At 52.7% G+C, this 27,679-nt stretch overlaps 1 protein-coding gene across 13 annotated transcripts in view; it reads right to left on the reverse strand.

Annotated features, from left to right (window-relative positions):
• The window catches only part of MYO18A (myosin XVIIIA), a 144,978-nt gene that overhangs the window by 41,116 nt on the left and 76,183 nt on the right, over positions 1–27,679 (reverse strand). For all 13 annotated transcript variants that reach the window (XM_077312283.1, XM_077312284.1, XM_077312274.1 and 10 more), the window contains 13 exons: positions 24,901–25,042; positions 24,068–24,227; positions 23,561–23,747; positions 23,200–23,437; positions 15,972–16,081; positions 15,700–15,765; positions 12,026–12,154; positions 8,597–8,740; positions 7,584–7,673; positions 7,112–7,231; positions 5,968–6,079; positions 2,681–2,808; positions 1,063–1,217 (listed from right to left, as the gene is read on the reverse strand). In XM_077312283.1, the coding sequence (XP_077168398.1) occupies positions 1,063–1,217; positions 2,681–2,808; positions 5,968–6,079; positions 7,112–7,231; positions 7,584–7,673; positions 8,597–8,740; positions 12,026–12,154; positions 15,700–15,765; positions 15,972–16,081; positions 23,200–23,437; positions 23,561–23,747; positions 24,068–24,227; positions 24,901–25,042 (1,781 nt within the window). The remainder of the gene's footprint in view (positions 1–1,062; positions 1,218–2,680; positions 2,809–5,967; positions 6,080–7,111; positions 7,232–7,583; positions 7,674–8,596; positions 8,741–12,025; positions 12,155–15,699; positions 15,766–15,971; positions 16,082–23,199; positions 23,438–23,560; positions 23,748–24,067; positions 24,228–24,900; positions 25,043–27,679) is intronic.

Genomic DNA, 27,679 nt, shown 5'->3' on the forward strand with positions numbered 1-27,679 from the left:
TATGGGATGGGGGGAGGGAAGGAAATTAAAAATTCTCCTAATAAAATAAAATGTTATGAGACAAAGGCCCAGACTGGGATGTCAGAGACTAGCCCAATCTCTTGAGTACTTGGATGGGAGAACCCCAAGGAAGTTTAGAGGGTCTAAGCAGAAAACCCCTGCAGGGGTGCTACAAGTCAGCTGTGACTTGACAGCACTTCCCACCCTCAATAGGGGCCACGGCCTGAGCTACATGGCTAGTCCACTTTTGTCAGGTGTGGCTTGCTAAGCGGGGTCAGCCCAGGATAGTACTTGGATGGGGAACCACCAGGAAAATCCAGGGTTCCTATGCAGAGGCAGGCAATGGCAAAACCTCTCTGCAGCTTACAAACCCCCTTCCCTTCCTCTTCCCACAACAGACATCCTGTGGAGGTAGGTGGGGCTGGGAAAGCTCTGAGAGAACTGCTCAAAGAGATCAGCTCTCAGAGAACTGTTGTCACCCGGTTGGACAGGGAGGAGTGGGGAATCAATCCCAGTTCTCCAGATTAGAGCTTGCCAGCGTTCATCACTATACCACACTGGTGGGGAACTGGCCCGCTATGACTCCCATGGTGTTCTTTTCTTAAATGTGCTGGAAACAGGACTGCTGGTCCAGCACTGCTAACTTTGACTGGCGATAAGCTTAGAAGGCCAGATCCTGAAGATGAAACTCAAATACTTTGGCCACCTCATGAGAAGGAAGGTCTCCCTGGAGATGAGCCTAATGCTGGGAGCGATTGAGGGCAAAAGAAGAAGGGGACGACAGAGAATGAGGTGGCTGGATGGAGTCACTGAAGCGGTCGGTGCAAACTTAAATAGACTCCAGGGAATGGTAGAGGACAGGAAGGCCTGGAGGATCATGGTCCATGGGGTCGCAATGGGTCAGACACGACTTCGCACCTAACAAAATAACAACAAGCTTGGTAGCATCTCAATCCGGCTGCAGCCCTGGTTTTAGCAACCGATGACTGAAGCCGGATTTCCGGGGGTTCAGGGACTACGGAGGTAGCTGGCCCCGGGGGAACCCTGCCCCTCCCCTGGCACCTGCGCTGCTTCTTCTCCAGCTCGTGATTCCGGCCCTGCTGGCCTTCCAGATGCAGCTTGGTGTCCTGCAGCTCAGCCGTCAGACGCTGGCACTTCTTCTTCAGGGTCTGCAGGGCGCGCTGGCTCTCCTCACTGTCGGCCTGCAGGTCAGCCAGCTGCAGAGGGAGGGAGGGAGGGAGGGGATTGGGGGACCAGACCAAAAGGAGCACAAGGCACAGCTCACCCCCCTCCCCTGCCCTCCACCCTGGGCTCTACAATCTGCCTTCTCTTCCTCTATGGAGATGAATTGGTTAATTTTATTTATTTTTATATGGGGATTCATATTCCCACACCTTCTCCTGGAGGTCCTAGGGTGAATCACAGCAGAATAAAAGGCTCTAAAATACATGAAAAGCATTTAAAACTCAACCTGCCTACCTGCCTCCCACCCTGGCAGGACAGCACATAAAGGAAATGAGGTATCTAAGGCCTGGGATGTTTTTAAGCAGAGGCTAGATAGCCATCTGACAGAAATGCTGATTTGATGAACTTAGGAAGATTGTGAGTGGGCGGGCAGGAAGGGATGTGCCAATGTTTGTCTCTTGTGGCCCTTACTTGCATACCCAGGGAATTGCTGATCACCACTGTGGGATGGTAGGTGAATTCCCTCCAGGCCAGGCTAAATTCTGCAGATTTTTGGTGGGGGGATCACTTGGGCATGAAATTGGGGTCACTGTGGGAGGGCAGGTAGTTGTGAGTACCTGCATTGTGCACAGGGTTGGACGAGATGACCCTGGAAGTGCCTTCCAGGTCTATGATTCTAACTTTGTTTCACCAGGTGCTGAAAACCATATAATGCAGGTGCCTGGTGAATCGCCAGAGGGGACTGTTCCAAAATCTGGGGGCCACTACAGAAAAGGCCCTCTTGTATGCCACAGATGACTGGAACAGCAAGGCCAGGCCCTTGACTATCAGCCTGCTCTCCTGCCCCCTCCACAAGCTATGTCCTGTTCTCCTAGCCAGCCCCAAAGTGCTGGGCTTGTAGTGTGTTTTAACGGCTGGTGTTTTAACATGGTGGTTTGTAGCCGGGAGCTGCCTTGAGCAGAACTCCGAAGAGGCGGCATAGAGATGTTCTAAACAAATCGATCAATCCTTCAGGCAGGGCTGCAAGGAGGCTCAGGGGTTTGCAGAAGTGGCGGGATGGCTACCCTGTGCCAGAAACCCACTCAAAATGAGGGCAAGTGAAGCCAAGAGGCAGATAAAAGAGTAAAAGAAAAAAAAGAAACAGGTTTTGTAGGCATGAGAGAGTGTGTGTGAGACACAATCAGGAGCTTTAAAAGCAACCAAACGAAAAACTCCTATCTATGTTTGGCCGGGAGGAGACAAGGGCCTGCAATTCCAGACAATAACACAGATGTTCTGCTTCAAGGAACAGGCGCTGGTCTGGGGCAGGCGGGCAGGCCACTGCTGAGATGAAGGCCATGCTGGGATGCAGAGAGGCCCGGCAGGATGTGCTTTGGCAACAGAACACTGGACTGGCCGCACACTGCCCAGCAAGCAGTGACTGGCCGCCGTCTGCTCCAGGCTCCCGCCGGGGAATGCCCACGTGGGCTGGCACAAGAGAGGAGAAGACACTCACCCGTCTCTCCAGCTGCCTCTTGCTCTGCTGCTCCACCTCCAGCTTGTCCTCCAGCTCCTGCTGCAGGCGCTTCTTGGTGAAATCGATCTCCCGGATGGCGCGTTCGTACTTCAGGCGCCACTCGCCACCTGGGGGGAGGAGATCGACGTGGTGGTGGTGGTGGCAGCGGAGAGGCTGTGCCGCTGGGTGCAATCCCAGGGAGAGCCAACCCTTGCTCTGAGCCGGAGGCGAAGGCCGCGCAACTGGGGCAGCGGCTTCATCGAGACGCAAAACACCAAGCTTGGCTCTGGGAGGCATGGGGCCTAGGAACTCAGCTGCCTTGGAGGAAAAGGGAGCTTAGATAATCCCAAGAGCAGCTACAGCTCTGCCCGACATGGACCTAGAGGGTGGCCCTGGCTGAACTTCTACTTGGCACCAGGAATCTGGGCAGTGAAAGGGCTGCAACCAGCAGCATTCCTGGGTCCCATATGTTCTAGGCTAGCGGCCCCAAAAGCCAGGGGGCTCCTCTACCTACAGATCTTGTTGAGCACCTCTCCTGACCAGGTGGACTGTCAAGCCCAGAAGGTGCTGCTTCACGTAGCAGCGACTCTCCAAGACCACAGGACAGGGAAGGCCCTCTCCCAATCCCACTGCTTCTGGAGGTGACTTGGGGGGGGGGGGCTAAGGAGGTGACAGATTTTGGAAAGCCGCTAGTTCTGATGCCAAGAGCCCCCACCTCTCTTTTGGCACCGCGTCCTCTTTCCTCATGCTCCATTTCCCCACTTCATTTCAACTGTCTTTCTGCGCTAATTGCGTTAAAGACGGTGCAACAGGAACTCCAGAAAAGTACAACCGGCAGCAATGAAAAGAAGGCAGACCAAAAAACAGGCAACACAGATCATCGAAATGAAAAGGGAATGTCCCCTGCGGCTCGTTCCTGTCGAACAATGGGCTCCCACCTGCCCCCCAACTTTTCCCACGGCCAGTTTGGCCCTCTGCCTCTTCTTTCTCTGCAAAATTGCTCCAGGGCTGCTCCACATGAGGGTGTTCAAGTGCACCCAGCTATGGCGGTGGCAGCAGCTGCAAACTATGTGAGAGCAGGTGGGAACGGCATATGCACGCCACTCCCTGCTCCGGTCCCTCCATGGCATCTGCACATAAGGCACATGTGTGATAGAGCCAGCTGGGGTGCGCAGTCCACCTGAGCCAGCACGGTGTCATGGTTAAAGACCAGTAGCCCCTAATATGGAAATTCCCCACTCCTCCACAGGCAGCCGCCTGGGTGACCTTGGGCTGGAAAGTTCTTTTAGATCTGTTCTCACAGAGCAGTTCTCTTAAGAGTTCTCTCATCCCCAACTACCTCAAAACCAGCATATAAGAACCAACTTCTTTAGTAATATCAGGGCTCTCTCAGCCTAACCTCCCTCACAGGGTGTCTTGTTGGGGGGAGAGGAAGAGAAGGCGATTGGAAGCCACTTTGAGACTCCTTCTGGGAGAGAAAAGTGGGTTTTTAAAATAACAGCTCTTCTTCTTCGACAGACCTTTAAAGGGCTGAATGTGGAGCTGCTCTTTACCATTTTGAAGGCACCACTTCGCTTAGCCCCACCCCTCTCCCTGAACTGTCCATGAGGATGCCTCATTCAAAGCCCCCCCACAGTGACTCCCTTTGAACCAGATCAAAGGAATGTTTCCTGTGATCCCGCTCAGGAGGGGAAAGCCCTGGAGAACCATGATGAGAATGAGGTTGGTCGGAAGACCTCATTAAGTCCAGCGCTTTCCTGCCTTCCGTGTGAAGAAAAATTCTCACGTGGAAGCAGCAGCTAAGCAGGTTAACTGGAATCGAATGTAGAGCAAAGTTTTGGAATCCAGCGGCACCTTTAAGACCAACAAAGTTTGATTCTGGGTGGAAGTTTTCATGCGCACGCACACTTCCTCGGATCTAACGTGTGCGGTGAAACATCCCAGTAATGCTCAGCTTCACACCAAAGGACAATTCACAGACCTTTGACAATCTGGGCTTGGGAACACAGAGCACGAGGATTTCGGCTGCCGAAGAAGCGTGGGTTCCTTGGACCCCCGACCTGGCCGGCCCAGTCTAGCCTGATCCGGTCAGATCTGAGTAGCTAAGCTAAGGTTGGCTCTGCCTGGCACTTGGATGGGAGACCACGAAGGAAGACCAGGCTCGCTACGCAAAGACAGGCAACAGACAAGCCACCTCTGTCTGCCTCTTGCCTTGAAAATACTACGGGGTCACCCTGTGTTGACGGAGACCTCATGAGCCTTTCCGCCCCCAAGGAGTGTGTGGCCCAGCCACTGAGCAGTGGTCCCTCTTGGTTAAAATATATGCCAATTTCATGCCATGGAAACCCAAAACCTGCAGTCAGATATTAAGATATAAATTAGCTCCGATATCCACACAATTCATTTTGCTTCCCAAATCCAGGATTGATGGGTTTGGGATTTAAAAAAAATAAAGAAGAAGAGGTGTTGCTCTTTTTTGTACCACACTTTTCTCTACCTGAAGGGGTCTCAGAGAGAGCTCTGAGAGAACTGTGACTGGCCCAAGGTCACCCAGCAGGCCTCATGTGCCTCAAAGCTGATTACAATCACCTTTCCTTCTTCTCCCCACAACGGACACCCTGTGAGGTAGGTAAGGCTGAGAGAGTTGTGAGAGAACTGGGACTGGCCCAAGGTCATCTACTTGGCTGCATGTGGAGTGGGGAATCAAACCCAGTTCTCCAGATTAGAGGCTGCCACTCTTAAACACTACACCATGCTAGCTCTCAAAGCAACGAAAGGCAGGGAGAACAAGGCTAAGGAAAGGGCATCTGATGGAGGCAGCCAGGCTGGGGAAAGGAGAATGTCGTAGCACAATGTAAACCTCCAGGTGAGCTATGGTGAACCTTAACTGGAACGCCACCTGGCTCCCTTCATACCCACGTAACTCTTTTGGAGGAAATGGGAATGTGCCCACCAGCCGTTTCCCACACAGTGGAGATGTCCTGACATTGTTCACACAGGAAATTTCCTCTGCTGCCCCCCAGGGGTTTTGCGTTTGCAATGGTGACACTTTCCAGGGGTGGGTGGAGGATAAAATGCTGCTCCCTCCCCTGTGTCCTCCCATCCAAACCCTTTTCTTCTCCTGCTCTGGAAGGCCTAAGAAGACCACACCCACCCACTGTTCTCTCAGGGGGGAAGTGGTGTCCCGACCTCCTCCAGGGGGACAGATTTCTGGGTGATGCAGCAACCCTCTTAAGAGTCACAAGTCGGTCTCCCCAGGCCTGGAGGACTGAAGAAAGGGGACTCACTGGAGTCATCGTCGTCCATCTCCCCGTTGAGCTCCGCTGCACGGATGAGGCGGGCCTCCATCACTTCCATCTCCATGGAGTCCATCTGCTTCTTGAGGGCGTCATACTTGGCCTGAAGGGAGACAGGCCCTACTTCAGCATACAGGAGGAGGCCTGACAGTTCTCTGCCCCCCACAACCCAAGAGGGCGGCCCTGGCTGAATTTCTGCTTGGCACAAGGACACGGGCAGAGCCACAAAGAGCGGCAAATGGCAGCATTCTTGGCTCCTTAGAAACTTCCCGCGTGTTTTCCATGGCAGGAGAGCTGTGATAAAAAGAGGCTTCCAGTTCTTTGTGCCATGAGAAGCCTACTGGCAGCCAGCAACCTGAGTTTTTAAAAGCGAATGCCAACTGGCTTCTGCTACCTAAACCAGGGGTAGTCAAGCTGCGGCCCTCCAGATGTCCATGGACTACAATTCCCAGGAGCCCCTGCCAGCGAATGCTGGCAGGGGTTCCTGTGAATTGTAGTCCATGGACATCTGGAGGGCTGCAGTTTGACTACCCCTGACCTAAACAGTTGCCGAACATTGGCAAGGAATGTTTGGGGTCAACTGCCACTATTGTTCTCTTTCGTTTATTTGTTTAGCTTTTGATTTATATCCTGCCCCTCCCGGCATGCTGTCTTGGGGTGGCTTCTAACATTGTTGCGTAAAAACATATGCAATTTAAAATACCGCCATAAAAACAATCATGCCAACTGTGTAAGCAAACCTGAGAGCATCTCGGTTTCTAGAGGGGGTATCTGTGTGGAAGGGGCGCAGCTGGTGTAAACCAAAGCTGTCCTGATGTTTATTGGCCCCAACCAAATGCCTGGCGGAAGAACTCCGTCTTGCAGGCCCTGTGGAACTGAGTCAGTTCCGTGAGGGCCCTTAGCTCATCCGGGAGCTCATTCCAGCAGGTCGGGGCCAGAGCCGAAAAGGCCCTGGCCCTGGTTGAGGCCAGATGTACCTCTTTGTAACCTCAACTGTTTGGGGCTCAGTCATCAATACGCGGGGAAGCCCAGGGCTACAACACAGGGACTAAACGAGCGCCATAGGGATAGTGGGGATAGGCTGGCACCGAGGGCATTTGCTCAAGGCTCTCCTGAATCCTCCCATCCAGCTCACCTGGAGCTCCTTCATATCTTTTTCAGCTCGCAGCCGCTCGGCGGTCTCAGCGTCCAGGAGCTGGGAGGCGGATTCTCCCGTGTTCCTCTCGTCGGTCAGCTCCGAGGTCAGCTCTGTGATCTGGGAGACAGCAAGTAGCAGGGTGAAGCAGGAAAGGGACAGGGTCTCCGTTCTGCAGGATGGTGGGACCCATAAAGAGGCAGAGGCTGTGGCCCCAAGGTTTCGACTGTTGGGCACGTGCACAGCTCTGCTTCCCAACCATAATCTGCGTGATTGCACCACTTCTGGGGTTTCTCAGAGCCTGAAGAAGGTTTCAGGGGTTTCTCAAGGGTAAAAAAGCTGAAAAAGGCTGGTCTAAGCTCTCTAGAAGCCAGGAGTTGTTGTACCGCAAGGAAGCTTTGCACAGCTCCCAGAACACTTCTGAAAGCAATGACTGCTCCCACGAGAGCCTTGGGGGATTCCAGGACCACACCTTGCTCTCCAGGCGGTCGCTGGTCAGCCGCAGTTCGTTGCGCTCCTTCTCCGCCTTCTCCAGGCGGCTCTTCAGCTGCTGAATCTCTTCCTGTTGAGGACGAAGGACAAGGGGTCAAGCGGCCGAGAAGAGAAGAGGGGCTTCACACTGCTATGCCTCGGGACTGGGGACTGGAACGAAAGCTATGTCATGCCCTTCTCGGATAAGCCTGGGCTTTAGGGGAAAAGCTCTATAGTCCTCTGTGAAACAAACTGGGGCTCTTGCCTAAGATGGACTTGGAAAATACAATCGCACGGACCTGTACCTGTTGTGCTCTTCTGTGCAGGCACACATGGGAACTGTGCATGCGCAGGCTGGCCTGCGCATGCGCAGTTCTCATGTGTGCCTGCACAGAAAAAGAACCAGTTTAGAGTCCAGGGGCACTTTTAAGACCAACCAAGTTTTATTCAAGGTGGGAACTTTCACGGGCACGCCCGCTTCCTCAGAGACAAGGAATGAATGAAAGTTGGTTTTAAAGGTGCCCCTGAACTTTTCTGTTGCTTCAGACCAACTGGCTACCCCCTTGAATCTATCTGCACAGAAGAAACAGCGACAGATAACAGTTATATAAAATTGGGATTCAGTCTCCCCAGAAAACCTGCTGTCTTTCTAACTGCGTGTTTTCCAATAACGGCACCCGCTATGCAGCTCATTCTCAAATAAGATCGTGGCAGGCCAGGGGGCCCAGCCGAAGTGCCTCTAGAGACAGCACAGTAGGCTGCAACCACCCAGCAGGGGTCCCTGTGTTGATTACGAGGACGCTTTTGCAGGTGCTACGAGTGCCATTCCGCTGCTGAAGCCAAGCAGGCCTGACTCATCAAGCTGCATACGAACATGGCAAGCCCTAACTGAGGCAGGCAGACAAGGATAAGAGACCTGGGCCAAAGATCTGGGCAGGCAGCTTCAGTTCCCCACCCCGCAATACTCAGAAGCAGCAGCTCCCCGTCCCCTTCCGCACAGGGTCCCCTACTCACATCTTTGCCCCGGATCTGGTCTTCCGTGAGCTGCACTTCAATGAGGGGCCGGACGGTGGTGAAGAGCTTCCACCAAGGCCAATCTTTCACCCCTTTGTTCTTCTTGATATTCTTCTGCACGCAGCGGATTGCCAGGTCTTGGATCTGGATGGGAAGAGTGGGGAAAGGGTGGGTGGGGAACACAGCATCCTGGCACAAGGACGGGTGGACCTCTTGATGGCGCCTGAGGCCACCCACTGGCCTGACCTAGCGTGGCTTCTGATGTTCTCATGAACCTTCCTGGCTGCTCAAAAAAGCAGCAGCCAAAGCACAACTTGCTTTTTTAGGCTTTGTGGCCTCACAAGGGGAGATTTTTCCACTTCTGCTGCTGCAATTCACCAGGGCTCAGCGGGGCAGCTGGGAAAACCTGTGGGCACAGTGTGCATGTGCATGCACACAGTCCACTTGTTCTCTCAACCTGTCATCTTCCTTTCCATTTTTACTGCTTGCAGGTAGCCTTCTCCCTAATCCAAGCACAAAGCTCCTTCACCAGGCATTTGATTGAGGTGGACCAAAGTTGAACAACATTGACTGGGCTCCAAACTTCCTTCTCTTGAACCCACACGCTGGTCAACCATTGGTCTGTTAGATTGCTTACTGTTAGAACGTTATTTCTCTGTTTATTGCTGCTACTGTTACCTTTATTCGATACAGTCGCAGAGTTCAATGTATTGTTCTTAGCTTACGTTACATGTGAACTGCCCTGAGCCTTAGGGGAGGGTGGTAGATAGACAGATGGATGGAGGGAGGGAGGGAGGGAGGGAGGGAGGGAGGGAGGGAGGGAGGGAAGGAAGGAAGGAAGGAAGGAAGGAAGGAAGGAAGGAAGGAAGGAAGGAAGGAAGGAAGGAAGGAAGAAAGAAAGAAAGAAAGAAAGAAAGAAAGAAAGAAAGAAAGAAAGAAAGAAAGAAAGAAAGAAAGAAAGAAAGAAAGAAAGAAAGAAAGAAAGAAAGAAAGAAAGAAAGAAAGAAAGAAAGAAAGAAAGAAAGAAAGAAAGAAAGAAAGAAAGAAAGAAAGAAAGAGGCTCATGGGAATTGTAGTCCAAGGACATCCGGAGAGCCACGGTTTGGCCACCCCTGCCATAGGGGTTGCAATTCGCAAGATCTGCAGTGTGCAGAATTCAGCAGAACATACAGAATATCCTGCAGGGGGCATTAGAGGAGATGCATATTTAGCACAGATAAGTAAAGAACTTGCTGAGGATTCCCAAATTATCACCTCCGGTTTCCTGATTGGCTCAACTGTAAACTTCCTGTTTTTTGAACTCACTTCAAAAAACAGGAAGTTTTCACTTGAGCCAATCAAGAAACTGGAGGAGGTAATTTGGGAATCCTCAGCAATCCTCCCAGCTTGCCTCCAGAACAGCAGCTGAATAGAAAGAGTGACTGCGGACAACAGCTAACCATTATATACATCTCTACCTCCCTCTTTCTAAGCAGTACATAGTTATTTCTCTTCTGCGAATAAAAACGATTCTATTCTTCAAGCAGCCTGGTGCTTGGCTCTCTCTGCATATATAAACTCTGCCAGCACATGGGACGGTTTCCCTCACACTTTCCTTGCCTCTGCCCTGCCCTCGCCATCCAGCCCCCCCCCCATACCACCAGGGGGCTTTTTAAATAAATCAGAAATTGCCAGACTGCTACAGAGCAGGAACATCATAATGATGTATTGCTGCAATCTACTCATTCCTCTGAATCCTCAGATTTCATTAGGGAAAAAAAAAAAAAAGAAAGTCGTTTTCATGGCAGCTCTGCAATGAAAAGGGACAGGTTTGGTTGTTGTTGTTTTTTTAAAGCAACAGCTGGGGTTTCAGGGGAACTAGTAGACTGTGGCAACAGATCGCTGGGATGTCCTTACCCTGTAGCGATCTTGCCAGGCTCAATAAGAAAAAAGGCTCCCGAAAAGCACACTGGTGGGGTGGGGAAGGAAGACCGGCACCCACCACTGTGGAAGAGGCGAGGAAAACGGAGCCCCAGGTGAGGATCTTCAGCAATCACAGAATCACAGAATCATAGAGTTGGAAGGGGCCATACAGGCCATCTAGTCCAACCCCCTGCTCAACGCAGGATCAGCCCAGAGCATCCTAAAGCAATGTGCCTCTTTCCTAGCCACAGGGCAACCAAGGGCATTTAGACTATTGTCATTCCAAGAAGTGGACAATTAGGAGACGATGTCCTGTGGACTGCCTAAAGGAACATTTTCTGGTTTGGACACCCAAAAAGCCAAAGATCCAAACTGAAGCTGCCAAAGATGCTGGGGAGGCACCTCTGCATCACTTGCCCCAGAGAGGCTCACCCCACAGAGAGGGATCCCCCAACAGGGAACGGAACCTGCGCTGCCCCAGGCGCTTCCTTATCCAACTCCAGGAGGACAAGAGGATCCCAAGCCAGGAGAAAGATCTCCTAACACAACTGTATCAGGGTGTGAGCGTACCCGTGGCTGCACAAGGCAATAGTCAAAACGCAAGGTTTCCTCTGAAACAAGCTTGCCACCAAGGAGGGGGGGGGGAGAGCTACAGAAGAGCAACGCTGAAGGCTTTGCCAAGGGGGGAGAAGGAGAGCCGGGTGGTGGGTGGAACCTGGTGCTGGGAGGACCGAAAACAAAACAAGGCACAACTGCCCCCAAGGAGAGCCCAGTGCGTCAGACCACCCCAACCTCAAAAGTACCTCCCAATAAAAAGGAGGGGGAGGAGGAGAAGAAAGAGAAGGAGAAGGAGAAGAAGAGGAGGAGGAGACAAAGAAGGAGAAGGAGGAGGTGTCCCAAAGCAGCTTACAAAAACCATTCCTTCCTCACCCACAATGGACACCCTGTGAGGTAAGTGGGGCTGAGAGAGCTCTGAGAGAACTGCTCTGTGAGAACAGCTCAACGAGAACTGTAACTAACCCAAGGTCGCCCAGCTGGCTGCATGCAGAGGAGGAGTTGGGAAATCAAACCTGGTTCTCCCGATCATTTATCCACTGCGCAACACTGGCTCTCGTGCAGCTGACATGCTGCGTCAGAGAGCTCTTCCAAACAGGCCGACCTCCCCTTAGTAACCTAGCTTCACAATATCCTTGCTTGGTGATGCTTTTTCCGGGGAAGGAGAGCAAAGCCCTCTCCCCTTGGCTTACGCGGTGAAGAGAAGCGTACACACAAAACCCAAGACGCGCAGAGAGAGAAAGCTTCCATACCTGTGTAAAGGTTTGAGTGCCACCTCCTCCCCAGGCTCGGGGAGTCCCAGCTGCACTCCCGGCAGAGGCAGGGAGAGCCTGGGATTCTGATGGGCACGTGGGAGGCAGAGCTGCCCATGTTTGGCTAAGTCAGGGAGTCAGAGGCATGCTATGTAAATGCAAAAAGGGGACCGGGGAAGGCTGAGCTAGGGCGTGCGCACGCTTTCCCTCCGCAGCCTACCTTCCTCTTCTTGAACTGCTGGCGAGCAAGAAAGCCCCGGCAGGCGGCCTGGAAAAGGGTGATGTTTCTGCTCATCTGTTTATCCCGCTGCTCCTCCAACTTGGCCAATGTTCCTGCCCGGAAAAAGACCTGTGGGGGGTGAGGGGAGAGGAGAAGGAGGTCAAGGAAAGGGCAGAGGCTCAGTTCCCAGTTTGAGGGCAGGCACAGCCTGAAGGTGAACAGAAGAAGAAGAAGAAGAAGAAGTTGGTTCTTATATGCCGCTTTTCCCTACCCAAAGGAGGCTCAAAGCGGCTTACAGTCGCCTTCCCTTTTCTCTCCCCACAACAGACACCCTGTGGGGTGGGTGAGGCTGAGAGAGCCCTGATATCACTGCCCGGTCAGAACAATTTTTATCAGTGCCGTGGCGAGCCCAAGGTCACCCAGCTGGTTGCATGTGGGGGAGCGCAGAATCGAACCCAGCATGCCAGATTAGAAGTCCGCACTCCTAACCACTACACCAAACTGGAGGGCCAAGTGTATAATCGGTTGCCATATACCACCCGATCTGGGGAGGGAGTGATGCTGGAACCCCCCCGGGCTTACTGAGGCCTTGGCAGAATTAGTATTTCTCACTTGGGGATGTGCAAAGGCCTCCAAGTTGGGAACCAGGCTCCCAACCCAGAAGAGAAGCCCTGTGCCTGTGTCAAGGCACGTTGGCCCAGGTTAGCAGTCGGATGGGAGACCACCCCGGAAGCCAAGGTTGCAACAGGTGGCCATAAACCAGCGGCAACCTGATGGCACTTCCCCCCCACCCACCCACACACACACACAGACACACACCCCATTTCTTTCACTGCAGCTTAATGCTGAAATGTTTCATGTTCACCACCGTGGGAACCCTCTTCCGGTGGCAAGGAGGCGTGAAAATGTGTTCAGTGAATAAAACGAAGGCTCTGCAGGGGGCTCTCATTGCTACCGTCCCCCTCCCCTCAAGGACAACAAGAGGCTCCCTGGGCAAGAGGTAGGGAAGGGCAGTACACCCACCCACTCCCGGCCAACTCTTACAGGTAGCACAGAGAAATGGGGCCTCGCAGAACCGGGCCCAGAACCAACTCCAGGGCCTGCTCAGCTGTGAGCCTGCCATCCCCTGGTCACCTCTCAGGATCCCTGACTGCTTGGGTTGCGAGGAATGGTAAGAACAGGGTCACGTGAACCCCAGTGATTGCCCCCAGCCACAGCTCTCTTCCGAGCTTCCCTGTGTGCCAGGGTACCCATTTCACACGGATGTTCTACAAAGGACTGGAGCGGGAGGAAGTGTGCACAGTTCAGTCAGACCTCTCCTCTCTTCACTTTGAATTTGCAGGCTTCGGGAACATGCAGAATCGTTGTGACAAGCCTCTCCTGTGCTCTCCTGCCTGCCTGGGCCAGGCTGTCCCCACGCATTAGCAGAGAGACAGGGAAGGTTCCCTGCTGCCCCGGAACGGCCGAGCAGCAGCGTGCGGCCCCATTTGTTTTTTGCAAAAAATGTTCACACCCCGGCATGTCTACAGAAGGCCTCCAAAGCGCCTCGCAAAAGTCAATTAAGACAATAAACCACCAAAGCTATCTCGCCGCAGATAAAAGACTCAAACGCAGGCTCTGCAAATGAAATACTCAGCGGGTGGAAAGTATTCCGGAGCAGCCTAGTAGCAGCAAAATGCTCTAACTGGGGGAATAAAAAAAAAAGCCCCCCCCCCATATGCCAAAAGACCTATTTAAAAAGGGGTTGGGGCGTTTCTGCTGAGCATGGAAAGGTTTGCAAATTTGGCCCCCCAATAAGCCTCTATTTATGGGGGCACTGCTAGGAAAAGAATAGCTGGTATTATGTTTTGCCCTTTACTACCCGAAGGAGTCTCAAAGTGGCTTACAATCACCTGCATGCCTCCTTAATAACCTCTGAATATACCAGCAAGGTTGGCACCTCCCTTCCCAGGGACTCAGTTGAATGAGCATGGGGGAGCTCCCCCCCCCCCCCGCCAGCAGCCCATCTGTTAGTAGAAGAAGGAGTCTCCAAGTGGTTTACATTTGTCTCTCCTCTCCCCACAACAGACATCCTGTGAGGTGGGTGAGGCTGAGAGAGCCCTGATATTACCGAAGAAGAAGAGTTGGTTCTTATATGCCGCTTTTCTCTACCTGAACGAGTCTCAAAGCGGCTTACAGTTGCCTTCCCTTTCCTCTCCCCCCTACAGACACAGGCTGAGAGAGCTGGGTCTCTATTACTGCTGGGTCAGAACAGCTTTATCAGTGCAGTGGAAGGCCAAGGTCACCCTGCCGGCTGCATGTAAAGGAGAAGCGGGGAATCAAACCTGGCTCGCCAGATTAGAAGTCCGCACTCCTAGCCACTACACCAAGCTGGCTCTAGTAGTAGTAGTGAAAAAACAGCTGGAGTTTTGTACCCCACTGTTTACTATCTGAAGAAGATTCAGTGGCTGACAATCGTCTATTTATTATTTATTAATTGGATTTATCCACTGCCACTCCCAAAACCAGTCCGGTTTACAATACAAGAATAAAACCCCATAAAACAGAAACAACAATAGCCCTCGATGGTGGGTAAAATAATCTATATCCCTCACCCTACCCTGACCACAGCCTATAACACCAGGGCACACCGGTCCCCAATATCCACTATCGTCCTTGGGTGAGCCGCCCCTGCCCAGCTGACCTAACGCTGTACCTCTACAGGGGCCTATATAGGGAGAGACCAGATCTTCCTGGCCCGGCCTCAACCAAATGGCTGGAGAAAGAGCTCATATTACAGGCCCTGGGGAACACTGACAGCTCCGTCAGGGCCCTCAGCTCTTCTGGGAGCTCATTCTACCAGGTCGGGGCCAGGACTGGAAAAGTCTGACCTTCCTTTCCCCACAACAGAAACCCTGTGAGGTAGGTGGGGCTGAGAGAGCTCTGAGAGAACTGAGACTGGTCAGAGGTGACCCAGCTGGCTTCATGCGAAGGTGGAGTGGGGGACTAAACCTGGCCCTCCAGATTAGAGGTTGTTGCTTTTAACCACTGCACCAAGCTGGGTCTCAAGAAGAAGAGCTAGTATTTTGTACCCCGCGTTTGACTATCCAAAGGAGTCTCCAAGCAGCTTACAATTGCCTTCCCTTCTTCTTCCCCTTCAAGGATCGCTGCCTTGCCATGGCAAGGGGGCTTGCATAGTTCAGTGAAGCTATGAGCTATGCCGTGCAGGGCCACCCAAGACGGACAGGTCATAGCTGAGAGCTCTGACAAAAGGAGATCCACTGGAGAAGGAAATGGCAAACCACTCCAGTATCTTTGCCATGAAAACTCTATGGACAGTTCCAAATGGGAGGATCATTGTCCATGGGGTCACGATGGGTTGGACACAACTTCGCACCTAACAACAACAACTTCTCCCCAGCAGGCTGCATGTGGAGGAGCGGGGAATCAAACCAAGTTCTCCCGATTACAGGCCGCCACTCTTAACCAGGACACCACACCGGCTGTCAAGGTGCCACTATGAGGATAGGCATCCACCCCCCCCCAATTCTTTCACCCCAAATTTGTGCTCTCTCTTCCCTTCCCTTCCCTTCTCCTTCTCTGCCTGGATGGTATATTACCCCCAGCGTGCAGAGGCTTAATGATACCCCTGCAGAGAAGGACAGCTTTGCCCCAAAGACGGCAGATGCACTTACCCGGCTCAAGCCCATGTGAAAGCTGCTCTTTTCCTGTTCCAGCGATTCCAAGAGCTCCTCCACCGCCTTGGAGAACAGAAAATATCAATCACTGCATGTCCCCTGCTGCTCCCTCCCGGACAGAAACTGCAGAATCCCACCACCACCACCCTTGCCTCCCTGGTGGCTTAGCCCCAGAAGACCCCAGCTGCAATTTCTCATTCTCTCCCCCCTCCTCTGTTTACTGGTGGGCGGATTTAGCATCTGGCCCTCCGCCCCCTGCCCCAAGGTACCCGCTTCTCATCCATGACGATGTAATTGCGCCCGTGTTTCTTCGTCAGGTGTGGGGCCAGGACATCGAATCGCCGCCGGAATTCTGCAAAGACCATGTGATCGGGGTAGCCTGCAGAATCATACAAAGAAAGGGGTGGTTAATATAATCTGCCCAGAACAAGGAGACTCGGAGGAGACTGTGCTCCCAAAGCAACTCAGCAGCAGGAGTCTCTTGTTCTCCAGACAGCGCACAGCACTTGGTGCCCTCCTGGGAACCCTCCGGAGTATAACTGGAAACGGGCCAGTGAGGCAGGCAGGCCTGGGCCCACAGCACCAAAGGCCAAAAGAGCCCAGCTTCTGGGGCAGCACAGAGAACCAAGCCCACAAGTTTCCGGATAGCGCAGGGCCACAGGGGCCTGGTTAGCCTATTAAGTTTCTGTATCAAGTTTAGAAGTTGATTGGGGAGGGGGTTGATATGATTTTCATTGATGCTGTTTACAGTCCTCCTTTATTACAAGGGCTCAGAGCCAATTACAATCAATACAACTAACAAAACGGGAAGTTCAATAAACAGGGCAGTAGGCTTAGGGCTGTAGAATTCTGGGACCAACCAGAGAGCTAAAACAGGGGTAGTCAAACAGGTTGACTACCCCTGAGCTAAAAGACAGAACTGAAGCACAGCACAAGTATTCACATGGCACAGTAAACACTGCACAATTACACAATAGGATCCTTCTTTCAGTACGTTGTATGCAGCAGCATTTAACACGCCATCCCCTTTCTCAACCATGGTTTTGTGAAACCCTGGGGTTTCTTGATGGCCCTGGAAGGGTTTCCCACATGGATGGGATTCATTCATTCATTCATTCATTCATTCATTCATTCATTCATTCATTCATTCATTCATTCCATTTCTAATCTGCCTTTCCTTGCAGCTCAGGGTTGTTTACAGTGAAGACTCGGAGCTTACAATCGCTGTGGCACAGCACGATACTGGATTGCGTTAACAAATGTGAACAATGAACCCGTAACGTTTTGGCATTAGCAAACAAGCTAACATTCAGCGTTATGATGTTATAACTTGTGGTAGCACAACGTTTGACTGTTAACTGAACACTGGTAGTGCTGTTTCTATTGGGCACAGCTGGTGGTAGGGAAGGTTTCTGGGAGCTCCGGTCGGTGTGTTGGTTCATTGGCCTCAAACAAAAGCTCAGAGGAAGTGTTCTATTTTACAGGCCCTGCAGAATTGTTTTAACTCCCTTCTGGAAGCATCCTAAAAAGCAGAGACATCACCCTGCCAACAAAAGTGCGTTTAGTCAAGGTTATGGTATTCCCAGGTGCAATGTATGGCTGCGAGAGTTGGACCATAGGGAAGGCTGAGCGTCAAAGAATTGAGGCTTTTGAACTCTGGTGCTGGAGAAGACTCTTGCGAGTCCCTTGGACTGCAAGGCGAACAAACCGGTCAGTCCTAGAGGAGATCAGCCCTGACTGCTCTTTACAAGGCCAGATCCTGAAGATGAAACTCAAATACTTTGGCCACCTCATGAGAAGGAAGGACTCCCTGGAGAAGAGCCTAATGCTGGGAGCGACCGAGGGCAAAAGAAGAAGGGGACGACAGAGAATGAGGTGGCTGGATGGAGTCACTGAAGCAGTAGGTGCAAACTCAAATGGACTCCGGGGAATGGTAGAGGACAGGAAGGCCTGGAGCATCATTGTCCATGGGGTCGCGATGGGTCAGAAACGACTTCATACCTAACAACAACAATTACAATATATATTCATTTTGACCCTCCCTCCCTCCCAAAATGGCCAATGATACGCCTGGAGGGGATGGGAAGGGGAGGGGCCCCAGGTGGGTATGTACCCAGCTCTGCTTCCCAACCATAGTCTGCCTGATCGCACCACTTCTAGGGTTTCTCAAAGCCTGAAGCATGTTTCAGGCGTTTCTCAATGGTAAAAAAGTGCAGAAAGGCTGCCATATATACTACAATCCTTTATCAATTATCCAAGTAACTCTGCAAACCGTTTTGACCAGGGTGAACCTATTAGCTGGGCAGAAAAGCCCTCCTGAGTGATTCCGTTTTGCATAGTTTGCGGAAAGCCAGGAGAGGGTGAGAGATTGATAGGCATCCATAATGGCCAGTGTGGGGAGGCAGCGAGAGAGAGGAGGGGGGGTGTGGAAATCACTATTTCTACAGAAGTTGGTGAATGTCAGCCGTGCAACGAGTACTGGGTCAAACCAAAGGTCTGTTAGGCCAGCCTTTCAGACAGCTTTGGAGAACTCACAAGCGAGATACGAAGGCAGAAGACGCTGTTTGCTGTCTGATCCCAGCATGTGATAGTCAGAGGGAGGCCGTACATGCAGCTTTGGTCAGACCCACAGCCGCAGACAGACCGATCCCCTTTGCAAAGGCCTCTAAAGCAGGGGTAGTCAACCTGTGGTCCTCCAGATTTCCATGGACTACAATTCCCACGAGCCCCTGCCAGCGTTTGCTGGCAGGGGCTCGTGGGAATTGTAGTCCATGGACATCTGGAGGACCACGGTTGACTACCCCTGCTCTAAAGGGAACGACGGCTCACACATTGCAAAACGGAATCTGCTGCCAAAGATTCTCTTCTGGTGGCTTGGAGGGAGAGCAAGAATAGTTGTAGGAAAGAGTTCCAGAGAAGACCCAGCTCCCTTCTCCACATTCAGACACCCGTCTGCCGCTGGTTACAAGAACACCAGGGAAGTGCAGGCACCAAGGAATGGATTTTGAGAGCACGCCTCGCTTGCAAATTTCTAGCTGGTTCTTTCTCAGACAGGCTGACCGCCTGCCCCTGTCCCAGAGATTTCCAAATATAGTCACAAAAAGAAGAGAAGAGGCTTCCCTGGCATGGGGGGGGGGGGGGGGAGAACAAGTTGGCTGGCTTGGCAATATCCACCGGGGAGTGATTTGAGACACAGCAAAAGAGAGAAGAAACTCCCTGGAGGTTTTTGACAGGCAGCATTCAGCATGCCTCTCTTTTCCTTGGCGGTGGACTCCGAACAGACAAGAGTCCTGCGGACTTGCAGAGGATCTCCCGTAGGATGAGGCAAGGCCCACAGCTCGGCAATGAAACACACACATTCGGAAAACAACAGGGTGACAAGCTGCATCCCAGCAGCGTCCCCATGTTATGCTCCAGGATTTGAAGAGAAGCGGAGCCCGAATGCAACTTTTTGTACTGCTTCAACTACCCGCAAACACACAAAGCTGCCTTATACTGACGGACAGGGCATCTACTTTGTGCAGGGCTTTTAGAATCTACAGTTGGCTTTCTCAGCCAGGGTTTCTTGACAGCCCTGGGTGGGTTTCCTGAATGGGTGGGAGTTGGTTTTTATGAGGTGTTAAACATTTATTGGGTGACATGATCATCTATGGTCAGGTCGAACCCCCTGGCCCCCTCCAAATGGCCAATGATGGGCCGGGAGGGGGTGGGAAGTGGTGGGCGTGTCCACAGCACTGCTTCCCAATCCTATTCTGCACAAACACACCACCTCTGGGGTTCCTCAAAGCCCGTTTCAGAAGTTTCTTTAACCAGCGAGCCCCATTTTCATTCAAAAATCTTCTCACCTCCAGGGGCAAACATCATGCACCAGATGGCCCCTTTCAGGGGCGCACCAGAGCATCGCCTCTCCATCCCTGTGCCAAAATCCACTGTGCCGAAATCCATTTCGCTGAGCGAAATCCAATTTGATTTTATATGGGGAGTATCGGCCCAGCCTTGCCCAGTCTTCTCAGATCTCAGACACCAAACACGGGCGGCCCTGATTCGTACTTAGATGGGATGATGTTCAGGAGCATGGGATTTGTAGTCTGCCCTATCTTTGGGAACTCAGAGCGGTTTACGTTTCATAGTCCAGATCCAAAATAAAATTTAAAATGATTTCAGATTAATACGATAACATTAAAACACGGACATTGAAACCTGATACGTTAAAATCATAAATTAACAATAAACATTGAATTATTAAAATCGACTGTGGCATCGGGAGGGAAGGGGATCGTTCAGAACTAAAGGGCAACAACTCCACTTGTTGGGGGTCAGGCAAGCCTCAACCATGGGCTCACTGGAATAGCTATGCCTCGCAAGCCCTGCATAACTTTCGGAGGTCCCGCAGGGCTCTTACGTAGTCTGACAGTGTTCCACCAGACTGGGGCCAGGGGCAAGAAGACCCTGGCTTTGGTTGAGGCCAGTTTAATCTCCTTAGGGCTGGGGAACCTGGGCAGATTTTTCTTGCTTGAATGCAGTGTCCTATCTCTTGCCTTCAAAGCCCCAAGAGGAGCCCTTGTGGATGAGCTGGGACCCAACAACACTTTCTGCCAACGACTACTATGACAAGGGCATTCGGACTGTGCCTCTTTTGATGCCACTCAATTAATGCTACGTGGGGCTCAGCTACGGGTTGCCAGGGACCAGTCAGCATGGCTAGAAATCTGACATGTCCTGACTGTAGGCGGCAGCAGCTGCATGAGCCCCAGTCTGCAAAAGAAAGCAGAGCCAATTCTGCCCTCATCCCTAGAACTGATGAATCATGGCCCCATTTCACATTAGCCAGGTGGGCATGCAGAGCCTTCAGGGAGGGCTGTATATGGATGGATGGATGGATGGATGGATGGATGGATGGATGGATGGATGGATGGATGGATGGATGGATGGATGGATGGATGGATGGATGGATGGATGGATGGATGGATGAATGAATGAATGAATGAATGAATGAATGAACTCCCCCCTCAGCTCATAACAGCAAGGGACTCAGAGAATATACATGTGGACCCCCCCCCCCCAGCTCCAGGAGCCTCTGGATCCCCTTTTGAAAAATACCAGCCTAGAGGATCTGTGGATCCCACTGAAATCTCTGATTCTATGGCTATTACTGGTCAAAGTAATTTCAGAAGGTAGCCATGCTGGTCTCTAGAGTGCTGGTGGTGAATCCCACTGGTCAAGATCCAGAGCCCTTGTTTCCCAGGACCATAAGCCAGCCGTGCAGCGGCAGAGATCCCTCTTTCCAAAGTGACTTTAGATCTGTGCCTCCTTGGCCTCAAGTGCACTTCGCTTGCCCTCGCTGGGGAATCCTCTCATGCAGGTTAAAAATAGCCCTCCGCGCCTCTCCTCCTAGAGAGCATGCTAGAAAGAGAACGGCCTGCCAAAGAGCCAGAGAGACACGCAAGAGAGACTTGTCAAGGGGGGGGGATGCACCCTGCAACCCTCTGCTGCACACGACAATCTGTGTTACTACACCTCCTGGCGACACAGGCTTTTCCAAGAACCAGAATGGATTTGCCTATCGACTGTCTACGCATTGCAATTAAATTTATGGGCCAGGATAGCAGTGTTGATTCTTCAGGTCTTAATTAATCATCAGCACCATCGACCGGGCCACTGAGCCCCCTTCCCTCCCCTGCTGGGCCATTGATCCTCGGTTCCGTGCACAACATTGATCTTGCTTCAGAGCACTAACAACCTGGTTTTGAAATAATAAACACCAATTCCACTGTGCGTTGTTCGGAGGGATGAATGCAGCCGATGTGCTCCGGCGGGGGTCTTTCCCGGGGGGGCGGGCATTAGGGAGTGCCTGCTGCAGCTCTCTCCAGTGGTGGGGTGGAGGAGAGAAGCGATTGAGGAGCAGAGAGCATGCAGGCTGACTATTCATGAGCAGGATTCGAATCCTGTAGCGCCTGAAGGACGGAGGGGGCTTTGGCTCTCAAAAGCTCACACCCTGGAGATCCTGTCGGTCTTGTAAGGTGATAATAGAACCGAATCTTGCTCTTCTGCCGTAGGCGGACCTGGCTGCCCACCTGAAAACTGCTCCTGAGTGTTCACGAGTGTTTTTGGCCAAGGTCAAAACAGAGATCTCCTTTTCTGGCTCTCTGTGCAGAAACTCTCACTCATTCGCTTGGAGCAGCCTTTCTTCCCTTTTTTACGGTTGAGAAACTCCTGAAAAATTCTTCAGGCTTTGAGAAACCCCAGAAGTGGCATAATCATGCAGAATAGGGTTGGGAAGCAGAGCTGTGGACATGCCCCCCTGGGGGCCCTCCCCTCCCACCCCCTCCAGGCCCATCATTGGGCATTGGGGGGGTTGATATGACCATATATGGTCATATCACCTGATAAATGTTTAGCTTACTTTTTAAAAATATATAGTAAAAATTCCCTCCCACCCATTCCAGACACCTTTCGAGGGCCATCAAGAGACCCTGGCTGAGAAAGCCAGGCTTAGATTGCTCCTGCTCACCATTCCTCTCCCCGGCCAAATTTGATTGGCTGCATAACATTGTGGCCCCACCCTTTTTGCCACATGAACACACGAAGCCGCCCTAGACTGAATTGGACTATTGGTCCATCAGTACTGTCAGCCAGTATCATCTATTCAAGCCGGCAGGGGCTCTCCAGGGTCTCAGGCTGACGTCTCTCCATCACCCACTACCTGGTCCTTTTACCTGGAGATGCTGGGAATTGAACCTGGGAGATTCTGCATGCCAGGCAGATACTCTGCCCGTGAACCACAGCCCCTCCCCTCCCCTTGGTTTTTGACTGGGTGGCATCACTTCTATCTCAGTCTTTTAGTGGGAGTTTTAATTGGGATTTTAAGGCTACTGTCACCCGCCACGAGCCTTGCAGGGAGGGGCAGGAAATAGAATAATAATAATAATAATAATAATAATAATAATAATAATAATAATAATAATAATAATAATAATAATAATAATAATAATAGAAGGAAGAGGAGGCAGGAAGAGCTGCTTCCAAGAGAAATGTCGGGGTCCAACAGGAAGAAGCAGGGCAACTATCTGTACGCTTTAGGATAACTATCCACCCTGCCAAGATTGCCATCACTGGAAGTGAGGGCTGTGTGAGTCACCCCTTCCTCCGTATGCTGATAGCCTCACCCTGTCCCCAGAATGACATGAGACAGCATTGCCCTAGACAGCCAAACTAAGAGAGCCAGCTGGGTGTCGTGGTTAAGAGCGGCGGCCTCTAGTCTGGAGAACTGGGCTTGATGCCCCGCTCCTCCTCCAACCGGGTCATCTTGAGCCAGTCATAGTGCTCTCAGAGCTCTCTCGGCCCCACCTACCTCACAGGATTGTTGGTTGTGGGGACAGAAAGAGAAAGGTGTTTGTATGCCACGTTGGGACTCCTTTGGGTAATAAAAACAGCTCTTCTTCTTCTTCTAACAGATGGGCTCAATTCAGCCAAGCCCAGGGGAGGGGAGGCACCAACCTTGCCGGTACATTCGAAGGGTATCGAGGAGGCGGGAGCCCCGGATCTGGGCCCTCAGCAGGGGCACGTCCAGCTGCATGAGTCCGGCCTCGCAGTGTTCCCCGTGCAGGTCCAGCTCACTTGTGCTGACCCTCCGCGCGCCGGGTCCCTTGAGGTCCCCGCTCCAGCCGTCCGCTTTGGGCAGGAAGCAATGGACAAAGTGGAGCTTGGATTTCTTGAGGGTGTCGATGAGAGCATCCTGGACGGCAGGAAAAGAGCCTCGGTCAAGGGTTGCCGTGGCGGTGGAGGGCACACAACCTTCACTTCAGGGGACTCCACGCAAAGCCCCTCGCCCATCAGCCCAGGCTGCCCGGAGACTCACCACCTGCAGCTTGATTTGGATGCAGAGCGACTTCTTCTTCACGGCCGCCACCCCGGTGGTGAAGGTCTTCCGCATGCTCGTGGCCCTGCGCAGGGCGAGCTGGGAGCCCCCCTCCAGGCCAGCAATGGACCCGGACAACACCATGCCGGTCCCAGTTCGGCCCGCAAAGAGGCTGCTGATTATCCTCCTGGAGGGACAGGAAAGAGACCGTTCTGTAGATTGTCTACAGAAGAGCACAGCTTTCTGCTTGTAATGCTAACCGCCCCCCGTTTGGAGAATGTGGCAGGGATGCCTGTGTGTGTGTGTGATGGGCGAAGGCCGGGTAAGACAGGCGCTCAACGTTTGCCAGTCGAAAAAGAGAGGACATGTTCTTCAGAAACTCCCACCTAGGAGCCAAAAACAACTGTCCATCTCCAGCAAGAGAGCAGCTCCCAAGAAAGAAAAGAAGAAGAACATAAAGGTTCATTTGCTTTCTCAAACCATAAACCTTTCGTGCTCAGGGCTTACTTCTGAGACCCCTGCAGGAGAAGCGAGGCATTCTGGGAGGCGGGATTCTGCCGGACGTAGCTCAGCCAGCCAGTTGTGTCGTATTCCACCCAGTTCGTGCCATAGCTGTGGCCCAGGAAGAAGTGTCGTGGCTTACTGCTCCGTAGCAAGGGGTTGTGCCCTGCAGAGAGGGAAGATGGTCACAGCGGTTCCCCAGCCAGCTATGCCCTAGCACATGCAGGAGCAGCGTTTTCTGTGGATTCAGGGAGAACGCGCCAATGGACACGCGCTTCCTTTTCCTGGACCCCAGGATCTCCCATTGCAGGTGAGCTGCCACCAGTGGGAGGAAACAAGCTGGACAAACCCATCTCCTGACTTGGTGTGAGGCAGTTCCCTATGCCCAAAGGTCCTTGTCACCTGTGGCATTTGCACATCGCTCGAAGCTGCTCGGTCCCAAGAAAGACCCCCCAGACCTGCCCAAGCCAATCCTGTCTCCTCTGACAGGCAGCTGAGTTTGAGGGTCTCAACAGAAGGTCTTCCACATCACCCTCAGGGGTAGCCAAACTTTGGCTCTCTGGATGTCCATGGACTACAGTTCCCATGAGGCCCTGCCAACAGTCCATGTTGGTAGGGGCTCATGGGAATTGTAGTCCATGGACACCTGGAGAGCCACAGTTTGGATTAGACAGGAGTCTGCACTTGGGGCTTTCACCAGACCTCGTATCTAACAAAGAGAGAATTGACTCTCAAATGCTTACACCTCAAAAACTTGGATGCTCTCCAAGCCCAAAGTAAATCATGGTTCGCAACCAGCACCCCTGTGCTCAGCCGAGAGGTGTCCCTCGCTCCCTTACCTTTCTTGTCCCCATCCTGCGGCCCGTAGTAGGCAAAGAGCCGTTCCAGAAGGGTGTCCTCGTTGCCTCCGGGCTGGAGAGACTCTTCCTCCAGCAGCCACAGCAGGCCACGGGCCTCATCCGTCCGGGCGAGTGAGCGGACCTGCAGAGATGTCCCCAACAGGCCCACCGCCCCCAGTCACTGGAGTTGGCAACTGCAGCTGGCAGCCGGGGTTGAGGTGGGGCGAAGGAGGGGTGCGGAAGGGGCATGCGGGGGCACCTGGAGCTGAGTGAAGCCGAAACGTGTCCCGCCGGCACCCCTTCGTGCCCCGGCTTGCCTGGGAAAGCCCGGTCCTTGCAGAAGCAAAAGCCGGCGGCAGCAGAGTCACTTGACTCCAGCTTAAAAACGACAGTTTGCTGAGGAAGAATCAATACTTAATACCAGGGACAGGAGAAACACACATTGTCTAGTAAAATGTTCCAGCACAAGACGTTTACTCTGTAGAAATTCAATCTGGAGGCTTAAGCAGCAAAATTACTCCCCGGCACACAGCAGCGGGGAGCAATTGCGGCAACTGCTAGACACACACACACACACACACACACACACACACACTCAGTCCAATCTGCTGCTAGAAATTCCTGAAGCTAAGGAGAAAGGGGGACATGGATTTTGCCCAGGGCGCAGGGGAAGGCTTCCAAAAGGACCCCACTCTTCCAGCCAGCGAGGTGCTGCAGTTAAGAGCAGCGACTTCTAATCCGTGGTTTGATTCCCCGCTCCCCCTCCACCCACAGCCAGCTGGGTAACCTTGGGCCAGTCAAAGTTCCCGTAGAGCTATTGTCACTGACCACTTCTGTTAGAGCTCTCTCAGCCCCACCCACCACACAGGACGGGCGTCTGTTGTGGGGAGAGGGAGGGAATGGTGTTTGTACGCTGCTTTGGAACTCCTTTGGGTAGTGAAAAGCAGTATAAAAAAAGGAACTCTTCTCCTCCTCCTCCTCTTCCGATGTGGCTTCTCACTGCTGCTGCTTTCCCATGCCTGGCTGCTACTTGGGTAGGGATGCCAATCTCCAGGTGGGAGGTCCCCCAGAATTACAGCTCTTCCCCAAGACAACAGAGATCATTTCCCCTTGCAACAATGGCTGCTTTGGAGGGTGGCCCCGGTGGTATTAGACCACTCTGTGGGTCCCCATCCTCCCCAGGCTCCACTCCCAAATCTCCTGGAGTTTCCCAACCTGGATTTGGCAACCCTACTCCCTCCATCCCCTCTTGGTGCCCAGGAGAGGGAGGGACTCAAGCCCTTCAAGCTGCAGGGAGGGTGGTCCTGACTCCCCCTCCAACCCGGCCCCATCTTCCACCGCCACTGCCCCCCTCCCGAATGGCTGTCACCTCCCCAGCCACTCCTACTCAGCGGTGCCACCTCTGTCTTCTTTGGCCACATTGCTCGATTCACAAATGCACGCAGACTTCCTTAGAATCATAGAATTATAGAGTTGGAAGGGACCTCCTGGGCCATCTAGTCCAACCCCCTCCATTATGCAGGACACTCACATCCCTGTCACTCATCCACCGTCACCTGCCACCCCCTTGAACCTTCAAAGAATCAGCCTCTCCGTCAGATGGCTACCCAGCCTCTGTTTAAAAATTTCCAAAGCTGGAGAACCCACCACCTCCCAAGGAAGCCTTTTCCACTGAGAAACCGCTCTAACTGTTAAGAACTTCTTCCAGATGTTGAGACGGAATTTCTTTTGAATTAATTTCATCCCACCGGATCTGGTCCGTCCCTCCAGGGCAAGAGAGAACAACTCTGCTCCATCCTCCATCCTCTATATCTCTCCCTTTTAGCGAGCCCGTGCGAAGAGCATCGCACAAAAACTTGACAAGCCTCCATGACTTTTTATTTCCACGGGGAAACCGTCAGAGAGCCAGTGGCAGCGACGGAGGAGTGAGCTTCCGAAAGCACACTGCGGAAGAGCGGCATTTGACTCTGGAGTAGTGCCTTGTCAAGGGCAGGCTGACTGTGCTCGAGGGGAGGGCGCCATGTTGCTCATGGACCTCCGGGGAGAAACAAACGCTCCTCCCGTTCTGCAGAAAACTGACCTACAATTCTACTGAGGTGGTGGCAGTGGCGGAGGCAGCAGGGCCATGTGACAAGGGCACCCAATCCCGCGGGTACCTCATTTCCAGGCCGGGTTGACCTGACCCACCGGTACAGCTCTGAGCCTGGTCTTTCCGACCTTCGTTCACCTGCTCCTAGGAAGCAGCGTGACGGCAACTGTGTCTTAAGGGTTTTTTTTTTTTTAAGTTACCTGCCTTGAAAGGCAGCACGAAGGGACCTCGAGTTAAAAAACGAGGAGGAGGAGGCAGTGCTCCATCACTCTGACTCTCCTGGGAGAGCAATGCTGGAACAATTTTTAGGGCAAACTGCTCTTTGCAAGAGGGTATGGAAAGCTCCGTTCCTTGCAAGTTAATTACCACCAAGAGGATAAGCGAGGGAGGCGGGGTGGGAGGCATATCCCCCTTCTCTCTCCCTTTCTCTGCCTCCTAATGCAGCACAAACTGCCGAAATTCATCAGCGCCGCAGCCGCACCGCGCTAACAGGCCCCTCCATTAGAATGACAAGCAGCAGCAGGGGCCTTCAAGCCTCACCGCTTCCCCCTTCTTTATTGGTCCAAACCCTAATGGAAAAGGAAAATGATGGGCTGGGAGGGTGACAGCCACGCAGTGGCGGCTCACTTCCTGGGGCTTCTCCCCCGCCCCATGCCGCCGGTGCTGCCACGCACTTGCGCTCCAGCAAGG

The sequence above is a fragment of the Paroedura picta genome, chromosome 15, assembly GCF_049243985.1.
Source record: "Paroedura picta isolate Pp20150507F chromosome 15, Ppicta_v3.0, whole genome shotgun sequence".
Classification (NCBI taxonomy): domain Eukaryota; kingdom Metazoa; phylum Chordata; class Lepidosauria; order Squamata; family Gekkonidae; genus Paroedura; species Paroedura picta.